General features: G+C 41.6%; 1 protein-coding gene across 1 annotated transcript in view; it reads right to left on the bottom strand.

Annotated features, from left to right (window-relative positions):
• The window catches only part of LOC118371447 (sodium channel protein type 4 subunit alpha-like), a 120,724-nt gene that overhangs the window by 14,798 nt on the left and 91,717 nt on the right, over positions 1 to 14,209 (bottom strand). Inside the window, exons 17-19 of the mRNA XM_052477394.1 lie at positions 9,715 to 9,832; positions 4,933 to 5,087; positions 4,014 to 4,187 (exon numbers count right to left, since the gene is read on the bottom strand). Of these exons, the coding sequence (XP_052333354.1) occupies positions 4,014 to 4,187; positions 4,933 to 5,087; positions 9,715 to 9,832 (447 nt within the window). The remainder of the gene's footprint in view (positions 1 to 4,013; positions 4,188 to 4,932; positions 5,088 to 9,714; positions 9,833 to 14,209) is intronic.

Below are 14,209 nucleotides of genomic sequence, written 5' to 3' on the forward strand. Positions count from 1 at the left end.
TGTTGAATGGCCCGAGGGTGATAGCAGTGATTCAAAATGGCATGATGGATGGTCCATATGGATGACAGGTATTACTGGTAGACTGACTGAAATGGAACAGGGACAAAACACATACAAGTATGCAATATGTACCGTCAATGCACATGCATACATACTCAGCTATATATACATAATACCTATGTATATATGTGAAATAGAGTGAGGTTTTTATAAAGAACTTTAACAAAATGTTCACGTCTCCTTTTTTTTTTATTTTAACTAATGGTATTGCCAAATTTGATTGCCCAATTTGTATTCGTATGATCCAATTAAGTCCGTCATTGCAATTTAGGGCCATTACAGTCCCAGTAATTTCTTTATAAAAGTATATTTTAATGGATTTCGTCCAATATATCTAAAGAAGATACTCAGAAAATGAAATACGCTGATAAAGTATACGTCTTTGGCTCAATGAAAGTACACAACAAAACAAACATCAAAAGGCTAGAGAGTTGATATAGAAACCAGAAATAACAAATAGTGTTTAAACAATCATTGGGATCTCCTCCGGTGATCATTTCTGCAAATCCAGCCACACATCTAAAAAAATAATATAATCCTCTCCAACTGTGCTATCCAGCTAGATACACTGTAGACAGACAGAGACAGAGACAGACGGACAGTATGAATCACCTCAGGTCCAGCTGACTACTGACCACATACAATATATTACAGCATATTGTTGAGATGGAAAAACTACAGCGCAAAACATCAGACAGCTTAGCGTTTATTTAAATTCTACCGACACTATTTCCAAAAACGGTCTGAACAAACTTTAATTCAGCCTGTCGATAACCTACGAGGAACTATAAAATACATTTAGTCCAATAATATATGTGATCTTCTCTAGATAAACCTTAGAATACATGGTAGTGTGTTTCTATATACGATATAAAAGCCAAGGTCCGTTGTGCATTTTTAACTTTGAAGTGGATGGGGGGGGGGGGTTACATATTTGCTTTGAATACATTTTCTGCTGAAAAGACAATTGTTGTTTAGATTTGAAGAGTAGACGAGACGGTGGCTTTTGATATCTCAATGTGAAGCACTTTGGAGTGAGGAAACATAGAAACTTTATTGATGCAGTAGATTTTCCAACCTGGATCCCAATACTCACCTTTCACCTCACAACTACCACTTACCCTAACAGCTGCTATAGACACGTCTGTGCCGATCTGTGAACCAGCGGGTGAAATCAGAGGAAGCAAGGTAAGGTAAGGGAGATATAACCCCTAGCCCCTATGGCACTGTGGAGTAAGGTAAGGGAGATATAGCCCCTAGAATATTAAGATAAGGGAGATATAGACCCTAGAATATTAAGGTAAGGGAGATATAGACCTTAGAATATTAAGATAAGGGAGATATAGCCCCTAGAATATTAAGGTAAACTGTGGAGATATAGACCCTAGAATATTAAGATAAGGGAGATATAGCCCCTAGAATATTAAGGTAAGGGAGATATAGCCCCTAGAATATTAAGATAAGGGAGATACAGTTGAAGTCGGAAGTTTACATACACCTTAGCAAAATACATTTAAACTCAGTTTTTCACAATTCCTGACATTTCATCCTATAAAAATTCACTGTCTTAGGTCTGTTAGGATCACCACTTTATTTTAAGAATGTGAAATGTCAGAATAATAGTAGAGAGAATGATTTATTTCAGCTTTTATTTATTTCATCACATTCCCAGTGGGTCAGAAGTTTACAAACACTCAATTAGTATTTGGTAGCATTGCCTATAAATTGTTTAACTTGGGTCTAACTTTTTGGGTAGCCTTCCACAAGCTTCCCACAATAAGTTGGGTGAATTTTGGTCCATTCCTCCTGACAAAGCTGGTGTAACTGAGTCAGGTTTGTAGGCCTCCTTGCTCGCACACAAGTTTTCAGTTCTGCCTACACATTTTCTATGTGATTGAGGTCAGGGCTTTGTGATGGCCACTCCAATAGCTTGACTTTGTTGTCCTTAAGCCATTTTGCCACAACTTTGGAAGTATGCTTGGGGTCATTGTCCATTTGGAAGATCCATTTGTAACCAAGCTTTAACTTCCAGACTGATGTCCTGAGATGTTGCTTCAATATATCCACATAATTTTCCTTCCTCATGACCCCATCTATTTTGTGAAGTGCACCAGACCCTCCTGCAGAAAAGCACCCCCACAACATGTTGCTGCCATCCCCGTGCTTCACGGTTGGGATGGTGTTCTTCGGTTTGCAAGCCTCCCCCTTTTTGCTCCAAACATAACAATGGTCATTATGGCCAAACAATTCTACTTTTGTTTCATCAGACCAGAGGAGATTTCTCCAAAAAGTATGATCTTTGTCCCCATGTGCAGTTGCAAACTGTAGTCTGGCTTTTTTATGGCAGTTTTTAGCAGTGGCTTCTTCCTTGCTGAGCGGCCTTTCATGTTATGTCGATATAGGACTTGTTTTACTGTGGATATAGATACTTTTGTTGTTCTGGGATTGATTTGCACTTTTCGCACCAAAGTACGTTCTTCTCTAGGAATCGGAACGCGTCTCCATTTCTGAGTGGTATGACGGTTGTGAAGTCCCATTGTGTTTATACATTTATACAACTTCCCACAAATTTCCTGTTGACAGACTATAGTTTTGGCGTGGTTGAAAAACAAGTTTTAATGACTCCAACCTAAGTGTATGTAAACTTCCGACTTCAACTGTACAGCCCCTAGAATATTGAGGTAAGGGAGATATAGACCCTAGAATATTATGACAAGGCAGATAAGTAAGTAAGTAAGGGTAAGTAATCCTTCTCACCCCCCCCAACAAGAGTTAGATGCAAGTGGCTGTTCCACTGGTTGTCATAGGTGTTTGCATCAATTTGTAAGTCGCTCTGGATAAGAGCGTCTGCTAAATGACTTAAATGTAAATGTAAATATAGACCCGAGAATATTAAGATAAGGGGGAATTAGCCACTAGAATATTAAGGTAAACTGTGGAGATATAGACCCTAGAATATTAAGATAAGGGAGAATTAGCCACTAGAATATTAAGGTAAACTGTGTGGAGAAATGGGCCCTAGAATATTAAGATTTACATTTACATTTACATTTAAGTCATTTAGCAGACGCTCTTATCCAGAGCGACTTACAAATTGGTGCATTCACCTTATGACATCCAGTGGAACAGCCACTTTACAATAGTGCATCTAAATCTAAGATAAGGGAGAATTAGCCACTAGAATATTAAGGTAAACTGTGTGGATATATGGACCCTAGAATATTAATATAAGGGAGAATTAGCCACTAGAATATTAAGATAAGGGAGAATTAGCCACTAGAATATTAAGGTAAACTGTGTGGAGATATGGACCCTAGAATATTAAGATAAGGGAGAATTAGCCACTAGAATATTAAGGTAAACTGTGTGGAGATATGGACCCGAGAATATTAAGATAAGGGAGAATTAGCCACTAGAATATTAAGGTAAACTGTGTGGAAATATGGACCCTGTGGCGCTATCAAGATTATACTCTGTTAAAAATGTGTACTCTGTACATGCATTGAAACAGTATACTATTTCTCCCGGTATACTGTTATAATGGCCACAAAAACTCACGTCCACAGGTAGGTACCACGCTGTATAAATTAATTACCTTCATTTAAGTGGTACCAACTTGCAGTTAATCAGTGACCACAAGTCCTACACAACATAACATATCTGGTGGTAGCCTGCTTATAAGCGAGCCCAAACCAAGCTGGAAATAAGCAGTGTTTATGTCCAATGTCAACAAGTCAACCTTAATGAACCAAACTCACTGGAAAATAAGATGAGAGAGTACACCTCGGGTCGGGCGATAGTTTGAAAAAAATATAAGTCTGTACATAACATACAACAGCTCCCACAACCAGTCTGAAAACCACCGAAACTTTTGTTATATGCATTTAGCTACCTGCACATCTATTCTCACTGTGAACATAAACTGGGCACAACGTACGAAGTTTAACACTTACATCGACAATGAGGAAGTCCAGCCAACACCAAGCGTTGGTGAAGTACTTCTTGAAGCCGTAGGCAATCCATTTGAGGAACATCTCTAGGACGAATATGTAGGAGAAGACCTTATCAGCGTACTCCAAGATTACCTTCACCACTTTCCTTTTCTCAATGTAGATGTCCTCAAATGCCTAGAGCAGTACAGGAGTGACAAGAGAGAAACCACAGATTATAACCTCTCAAGCCTTATATAAAAAACAATATATTCAGCTATTGTGCTGTAAGAATAGGAATGAGCTGTTTAGTGAAATTGTAAAAAAAAAAAAAAAAGTTAAGTAAAGATTACATAATAGAAAGATCTAGAAAGAGATATTGCATGGTTTATGCCTTTTTTTATACACTTGCTTTTGAAGACACTTGGTATTAAATTAGCACTGTAAATGTGGCCCTATGAGCTGACTATTAAAGAGGTCAGAGGTGAAGGTTGAGAGGTCAGGTAAGACTGGGTTAAGAGGTGATTGGTCTCACCAGAGCACAGCTGCTCAGCAGGATCATGAAGATGATAAAAGAGGTCAGAGGTGAAGGTTGAGAGGTCAGGTAAGACTGGGGTAAGAGGTGATTGGTCTCACCAGAGCACAGCTGCTAAGCAGGATCATGAAGATAATAAAATAGGTCAGAGGTGAAGGTTGAGAGGTCAGGTAAGACTGGGGTAAGAGGTGATTGGTCTCACCAGAGCACAGCTGCTAAGCAGGATCATGAAGATAATAAAAGAGGTCAGAGGTGAAGGTTGAGAGGTCAGGTAAGACTAAGGGGTAAAAGGTGGTTGGTCTCACCAGAGCACCACTGCTCAGCAGGATCATGAAGATAATAAAAGAGGTCAGAGATGAAGGTTGAGAGGTCAGGTAAGACTAAGGGGTAAAAGGTGGTTGGTCTCACCAGAGCACCACTGCTCAGCAGGATCATGAAGATAATAAAAGTCTCGAACCAGCTGTGTTCAACAATCTGGTAACAGGTCTTCCTCAGTCTCCACCAGGCCTGACCCAGGCCCCGTGTCGTGTTGATCTCACAGCACTTACAGTGGCGAACACAGACTGAGACACAGAGACAAACAGAAGATGGCGCTGTAGAGATGGATAACTGTCGTCTTACAGGATCCTGACCAATTCTGTTATTTTGTGTTGTTTTTTTGTTGTTGTTTATTTTACACTGATCTTTTTTTTGTACATAGTATTTCTGCCATCAATTTCCTATGACTGAAAACTGCTTTTGGACATCAGAACAGCGATCACTAACCTCGATTTGGATGAAGATTTTTACTTCAACGAGTCGGCGGCTGTGGATGTACTGCACATCCCGTAACCAGGCCCTAATCCCCAGGACTCGAGAGGAAGAGACGGCGTAACAGTGGCAAACGAGTGGGTTCCCTGATGAAACTACGTGGACGAGGAAATTAACTGTCTCTACATTCCATTCTATTGCCGAACGTACAATCGCTAAAGAACAAACTGTACATGCTCTGTTTGAGACTATCCTATCAACGGGACCTAAAGAAGTGTAATATCCTATGTTTCTCGGCATCAAGGCTGAACAAGAACATGGATAAAATACTCTAGCTGTTCTCTATGAATCATCAAGACCGAACTGAAGCTTCGAGTAACATTAAGGGGGAGGTGTGTGTCGCTTTGTTAACAACAGCTGGTGCGCAATCTCTAATGTTAAGGTAGAGTACCTCATGATAAGCTGTAGACCACGATCTCTAATATTAAGGTGGTCTCAAGGTTTTGCTCGCCTGAGGTAGAGTACCTCATGATAAGCTGTAGACCACGATCCCTAATATTAAGGTGGTCTCAAGGTTTTGCTCGCCTGAGGTAGAGTACCTCATGATAAGCTGTAGACCACGATCTCTAATATTAAGGTGGTCTCAAGGTTTTGCTCGCCTGAGGTAGAGTACCTCATGATAAGCTGTAGACCACGATCTCTAATATTAAGGTGGTCTCAAGGTTTTGCTCGCCTGAGGTAGAGTACCTCATGATAAGCTGTAGACCACGATCTCTAATATTGAGGTGGTCTCAAGGTTTTGCTTGCCTGAGGTAGAGTACCTGATCATAAGCTGTAGACCACTATCTCTAATATTAAGGTGGTCTCGAGGTATTACTCACCTGAGGTAGAGTACCTCATGATAAGCTGTAGACCACGATCTCTAATATTAAGGTGGTCTCAAGGTTTTGTAAAGCTCTCCCTTGCCTTCCATTTGGCAACTCTGACCATAACTATATCCTCCTGATTCCTGCTTACAAGAAAAAAACTAAATCAGGAAGTACCAGTGATGCACTCAACACAGAAGTGGTCAGATGTAGCAGATGCTAAGTTACAGGACTGTTTAGCTAGCACAGACTGGAAGTGCATCGACGACATCGTTCCCACAGTGAACGTATATACATGTCCCAACCAGAAGCCACGGATAACAGGCAACATCCGCACAGAAATAAAGGCTAGAGCTACCACTTTCAAGGAGCGGGACACTAATGCGGACACTTATATGAAAGCCCGCTACAACCTCCAACGAGCCATCAAACAGTCAAAACATCAATATGGGACTAAAATCAAATCCCACTCCTCAAATCCTAATCCTATCCGCCAGCTCTGACGCTCATCAGATGTGGTAAGGCTTGCAAACTATCACGGATTACAAAGGGATACCCAGCCACGAGCTGTCCAGTGATGATAGCCTACCAGACAAGCTACATTCCTTCTATGCTCACTTCGAGGCAAGCAACACTGAACCATGCATGAGAGCACCAGCTATTCCGGATGACTGTGTGATCTCGCTCTCCGTAGCCAATGTGAGTAAGACCTTTAAACAGGTTAACATTCACAAGGCCGCCGGGCCAGATGGATTACCAGGATGCGTACTCAGAGCATGCTCTGACCAGCTGGCAAGTGTCTTCACTGATATTTTCAACCTCTTCCTGACCGAGTCTGTAATATCTACATGTTTGAAGCAGACCACCATAGTCCCTTCACCCAAGAATGCCAAGGTAACTTGTCTAAATGACTATCGCCCCGTAGCACTCACATCTGTAGCCATGAAATGTTTTGAAAGGCTGGTCATGGCTCACAAACAGATCCACAGATGACACAATCTCAATCGCACTCCACACTGCCCTTTCCCACCTGGACAAGAGGAACACCTACGTGGGAATGCTGTTCATTGACTACAGCTCAGCGTTCAACACCATTGTGGGCTCAAAGCTCATCACTAAGCTAAGGACCCTGGTACTGAACACCTCCTGAACACCTCCAACTGGATCCGGGACTTCCTGATGAGTTGCCCTCAAGTGGTGGGGGGGCCCATCAGCTGAATCTCAACGATGCTTAGTCCCCTCCTGTACTCCCTGTTCCCCTACGACTGTGTGGCAGCGCATGACTTTAGGCTTGCCATAACAAATGGGTTGACATTTCAGCTTTTCATTTTTTATTAATTTGTAGAAATTTAGAAAAACAATTATACCACTTTGACAATATGGGCTATGTGTGTATGTATAGGCCAAATATTTATACATTTTAAATTCAGGCTGTAAAAATGTAAGGGGTGTGAATCCTTCCTGCAGGCACTGTATGAAGAGTGCATATCTACCCCCCTGCACATCAATACTGGTACCTGTGTATATAGCCAAGTTTTTCAAACTCATAGTTAAGTGATTTAGCAGATGCTCTTATCCAAATTGACTTACTAGCGCAATTAGGGTTAAGTGTGTTGCTCAAGGGCACATCAACAGATTTGTCAACTCAGGGATTCGAACCAACAACCTTTCGGTTACTGGCATAAGGCTTTTAACCGCTAGGCTACCCTGCACCCCCCCCCTTATTGTTTTTCTATGATTTCTCTTTTATTCTCTCTGTTGGGAATGGCTTCCCCATCCCAGGAAGCAATTCACTGTTAGTCTACAGTCGTGGCCAAACGTTTTGAGAATGACACAAATATACATTTTCAGAAAATTTGCTGCTTCAGTGTCTTTAGATATTTTTGTCAGATGTTACTATGGAATTCTGAAGTATAATTACAAGCATTTCATAAGTGTCAAAGGCTTTTTATTCACAATCACATGAAGTTGATGCAAAGAGTCAATATTTGCAGTGTTGACCCTTCTTTTTCAAGAGCTCTGCAATCCGCCCTGGAATGCTGTCAATTAACTTCTGGGCCACATCCTGACTGATGGCCGCCCATTCTTGCATATTCAATGCTTGGAGTTTGACCTAATTTGTGGGGTTCTGTTTGTCCACCTGCCTCTTGAGGATTGACCACAAGTTCTCAATGGGATTAAGGTCTGGGGAGTTTTCTGGCCATGGACCCAAAATATCAACATTTTGTTCCCCGAGCCACTTAGTTATCACTTTTGCCTTATGGCAAGGTGCTCCATCATGCTGAAAAAGGCATTGTTCGTCACCAAACTGTTCCTGGATGGTTGGGAGAAGTAGTTCTCTGAGGATGTGTTGGTACCATTCTTTATACATGGCTGTGTTCTTAGGCAAAATTGTGAGTGAGCCCACTCCCTTGGCTGAGAAGCAACCCCACACATGAATGGTCTCAGGATGCTTTACTGTTGGCATGACACAGGACTGACGGTAGCGCTCACCTTGTCTTCTCCCTGGACAAGCTTTTATCCGGATGCCACAAACAATTGGAGAGGGGATTCCTCAGAAAAAATTACTTTACCCCAGTCCTCAGCAGAATATCAGTCTGTCCCTGATGCTTTTCCTGGAGAGAAGTGGCTTCTTTGCTGCCCTTCTTGACACCAGGCCATCCTACAAAAGTCTTTGCCTCACTGTGCGTGCAGATGCACTCACACCTGCCTGCTGCCATTCCTGAGCAAGCTCTGTACTGGTGGTGCCCCAATCCCACAGTTGAATTAACTTTAGGAGACGGTCCTGGCGCTTGCTGGACTTTCTTGGGCGCCCCGAAGCCTTCTTCACAACAATTGAACCGCTCTCCTTGAAGTTCTTGATGGTCCGATAAATGGGTGATTTAGGTACAATCTTACTGGCAGCAATATCTTTGCTTGTGAAGCCCTTTTTGTGCAAAGCAATGATGACGGCACGTGTTTCCTTGCAGGTCACTATGGTTGACAGAGGAAGAACAATGATTCCAAGCACCACCCTCATTTTGAAGCTTCCAGTCTGTTATTTAAAACTCAATCAGCATGACAGAGTGATCTCCAGCCCTGTCCTCATCAACACTCACACCTGTGTTAACGAGAGAATCACTGACATGACGTCAGCTGGTCCTTTTGTGGCAGGGCTGAAATGCATGGCAAAGAGGGACTTTGCAATTAATTACAATTCATCTGATCACTCTTCATAACATTCTGGAATATATGCAAATTGCCATCATACAAACTGTGGCAGCAGACTTTGTGAAAATTAATATTTGTGTAATTCTCAAAACTTTTGTCCACAACTGTACACCTGTTGTTTACCAAGCATGTGTCATATACAAATATATTTGATACTTTAAAAGATTAAATGTCTTTAAAAATATATTTTTGCTTGGGTGCTGCAACACAGACTGAGGCAGAGAGAAACAGATATACTTTAATAAATCACAGACAGACAGACAGACAGACAGACAGACAGACAGACAGACAGACAGACAGACAGACAGACAGACAGACAGACAGACAGCTAATCATGAGGATCTTGCATACAGTAGCTACGTACATTCAGGGAAACATTCATCTGGCTCCATAACATCGTCAGCCGTCTCAGAAAAGTCATCCTCTTCCTCCCCTGGCTTCCGCAAGTCCACCGTGCTGCCTTCTGATAGGCTCACTTTTTCCTGCAACAAGGAAGTCACACCAGGAAGTCACGTCACACCATATTCATTCCTGTTTGTCCATCCCCATAGAAAGACATATTCATCAGACTCAAGATACTTCTCGGCACACTAAGAAACGCAAACACACCCAATCTCTTGACTGCATTAGTGAGTACTGTTTATAAAACAGCCCATTCACATAGGCCTGTTTGAACGATGTATTAATAACATTAATCTGTGACATTTCTGTGACATAAAGTGCACACATCAATCATTGAGTCGACACATACATTTCAACCGTTAAATGGTCAGAGTTGACTTCCTGAACGGCGTAATTCTATGTCTTCGATCTGTCATCCAGACCTAGGTTCAAGTATCATTCCAAATGCTTTATCTGGGCTTGATTGAGTTTGATTGGCTTAATAGACAAACATAATAGTCCCAAAATGTCAAACCCCGCCCATCTGGCACTCCAGACAGGGCTAAAATAAACGCTGGAAGTATTTGAAAATTAGGGTTCAGAGTTCAGGCTGTGCTGGGCTGTAATCTAATGCTACAGTAAGGGTTCAGAGTTCAGGCTGTGCTGTAATCTAATGCTACAGTAAGGGTTCAGAGTTCAGGCTGTGCTGTGCTGTAATGTAATGCTACAGTAAGGGTTCAGAGTTCAGGCTGTGCTGGGCTGTAATCTAATGCTACAGTAAGGGTTCAGAGTTCAGGCTGGGCTGTAATCTAATGCTACAGTAAGGGTTCAGAGTTCAGGCTTTGCTGTAATCTAATGCTACATTAAGGGTTCAGAGTTCAGGCTGTGCTGTAATCTAATGCTAGATTAAGGGTTCAGAGTTCAGGCTGTGCTGTAATCTAATGCTACAGTAAGGGTTCAGAGTTCAGGCTGTGCTGTAATCTAATGCTACATTAAGGGTTCAGAGTTCAGGCTTTGCTGTAATCTAATGCTACATTAAGGGTTCAGAGTTCAGGCTGTGCTGTAATCTAATGCTACATTAAGGGTTCAGAGTTCAGGCTGTGCTGTAATCTAATGCTACAGTAAGGGTTCAGAGTTCAGGCTGTGCTGTAATCTAATGCTACAGTAAGGGTTCAGAGTTCAGGCTGTGCTGTAATCTAATGCTACAGTAAGGGTTCAGAGTTCAGGCTGTGCTGTAATCTAATGCTACAGTAAGGGTTCAGAGTTCAGGCTGTGCTGTAATCTAATGCTACAGTAAGGGTTCAGAGTTCAGGTTGTGCCGTGACCTCTGCCTTCCTATCACCAGGAAGTCTTAGTCCAGGTTTGATGAGATTTCACTGTGTAGTAATGGAAACATATTTCACACGCGTTACTGGGATTATTGAGACAGAGGTGCTGCTGCAATCCAATAAAACGCAAGTGTAATCCAGCATTAAAGAATGTGTGTGTGTGTGTGTGTGTGTGTGTGTGTGTGTGTGTGTGTGTGTGTGTGTGTGTGTGTGTGTGTGTGTGTGTGTGTGTGTGTGTGTGTGTGTGTGTGTGTGTGTGCGCGTGTGTGTGTGTGTGTGTGCATGTGTGTGTGTGTGAGAACTGGAGACACAGGATTATTGTCGGTATCATTCTTAGGGCTGAAAGAGGAACAGAGAGAATCTGCTCTGGCAGCATTTAGATAGAATCAGTGTTATACTATGGTCAATAGTAAAGGATCAGAGATGATCACTTCACCAACATCAGTGCGCGCGCACGCACACACACACACACACACACACACACACACACACACACACACACACACACACACACACACACACACACACACACACACACACACACATAAATATATATATATATAAAAATAAAACCATTTGTTTCTAACTACAGACATGCTGCTTAAAATCAAACTGCTGGTCATTTTTTGGTGTGTTTTAAAGTCCTTCACGTGTGAAGCACATCCTTTTTTTACTACAGAGTGCACTGCTAATAAACTACTGATGTCAGATAACTACTGATGTCAGATAACTACTGATGTCAGATAAACTACTGATGTCAGATAAACTACTGATGTCAGATAAACTACTGATGTCAGATAACTGCTGATGTCAGATAACTGCTGAAGTCAGATAAACTACTGATGTCAGATAAACTACTGATGTCAGATAACTACTGATGTCAGATAAACTACTGATGTCAGATAACTACTGATGTCAGATAACTACTGATGTCAGATAAACTACTGATGTCAGATAAACTACTGATGTCAGATAACTACTGATGTCAGATAAACTACTGATGTCAGATAAACTACTGATGTCAGATAAACTACTGATGTCAGATAAACTACTGATGTCAGATAACTACTGATGTCAGATAAACTACTGATGTCAGATAACTACTGATGTCAGATAACTACTGATGTCAGATAACTACTGATGTCAGATAAACTACTGATGTCAGATAACTACTGATGTCAGATAAACTACTGATGTCAGATAAACTGCTGATGTCAGATAACTACTGATGTCAGATAACTACTGATGTCAGATAAACTACTGATGTCAGATAAACTGCTGATGTCAGATAAACTGCTGATGTCAGATAAACTGCTGATGTCAGATAAACTGCTGAAGTCAGATAACTGCTGATGTCAGATAACTACTGATGTCAGATAACTACTGATGTCAGATAACTACTGATGTCAGATAAACTACTGATGTCAGATAACTACTGATGTCAGATAACTACTGATGTCAGATAACTACTGATGTCAGATAAACTACTGATGTCAGATAAACTGCTGATGTCAGATAAACTGCTGATGTCAGATAAACTGCTGAAGTCAGATAACTACTCATGTCAGATAACTACTGATGTCAGATAACTACTGATGTCAGATAAACTACTGATGTCAGATAAACTACTGATGTCAGATAAACTACTGATGTCAGATAACTACTGATGTCAGATAACTACTGATGTCAGATAACTACTGATGTCAGATAACTACTGATGTCAGATAACTACTGATGTCAGATAAACTACTGATGTCAGATAACTACTGATGTCAGATAACTACTGATGTCAGATAACTACTGATGTCAGATAAACTACTGATGTCAGATAAACTGCTGATGTCAGATAACTGCTGATGTCAGATAACTGCTGATGTCAGATAACTGCTGATGTCAGATAAACTGCTGATGTCAGATAAACTACTGATGTCAGATAACTACTGATGTCAGATAACTGCTGATGTCAGATAAACTACTGATGTCAGATAACTACTGATGTCAGATAACTGCTGATGTCAGATAACTGCTGATGTCAGATAACTGCTGATGTCAGATAACTACTGATGTCAGATAAACTGCTGATGTCAGATAAACTGCTGATGTCAGATAACTGCTGATGTCAGATAAACTGCTGATGTCAGATAAACTGCTGAAGTCAGATAACTGCTGATGTCAGATAACTGCTGATGTCAGATAAACTGCCAGATAAACTACTGATGTCAGATAACTGCTGATGTCAGATAACTGCTGATGTCAGATAAACTGCCACATAAACTGCTGATGTCAGATAAACTGCCACATAAACTGCTGATGTCAGATAAACTGCCACATAAACTGCTGATGTCAGATAAACTGCTGATGTCAGATAAACTGCTGATGTCAGATAAACTGCCAGATAAACTGCTGATGTCAGATAACTGCTGATGTCAGATAAACTGCCAGATAAACTGCTAGATGCCAGATAAGCTGCTGATGTCAGATAAACTACTGATGTCAGATAAGCTGCTGATGTCAGATAAACTACTGATGTCAGATAACTGCTGATGTCAGATAAACTACTGATGTCAGATAAACTGCTGATGTCAGATAAACTGCCAGATAAACTGCTAGATGCCAGATAAGATGCCAGATAAGCTGCTGATGTCAGATAAACTGCCAGATAAACTGCTAGATGCAAGATAGGATGCCAGATAAGCTGCTGATGTCAGATAAACTGCTGATGTCAGATAAAGTGCTGATGTCAGATAAACTGCCAGATAAACTGCTAGATGCCAGATAAGATGCCAGATAAGCTGCCAGATAAACTGCTAGATGCCAGACAGGCTGTTAGATGCCAGATAAACTGCTAGATGCCAGATTATCTGCTAGATGCCAGATAGGCTGCTAGATGCCAGATAGGCTGCTAGATGGCTTTTTTTTCTTCTAATTTCCATTTTGCCAAGAAGCCTCTAATTCTGAAGAGGAGAGGGCAGGGAGCAGGGCACGCCAGGGAAAGAGGGCACGAGGAGAAGGCCAGACTGCTACCCGGCCTCCACGGCAACCACCCCTGCCCACCCCGCTCTGGCATCCAGCCTACCCCACCGCACCATGCCCAGCTCCCCCCGCCCCACCCTGCCGTGCCAACCCCGCTCTGCTCTGTCCACTCTGACT

The sequence above is a fragment of the Oncorhynchus keta genome, chromosome 23, assembly GCF_023373465.1.
Source record: "Oncorhynchus keta strain PuntledgeMale-10-30-2019 chromosome 23, Oket_V2, whole genome shotgun sequence".
Taxonomy (NCBI): domain Eukaryota; kingdom Metazoa; phylum Chordata; class Actinopteri; order Salmoniformes; family Salmonidae; genus Oncorhynchus; species Oncorhynchus keta.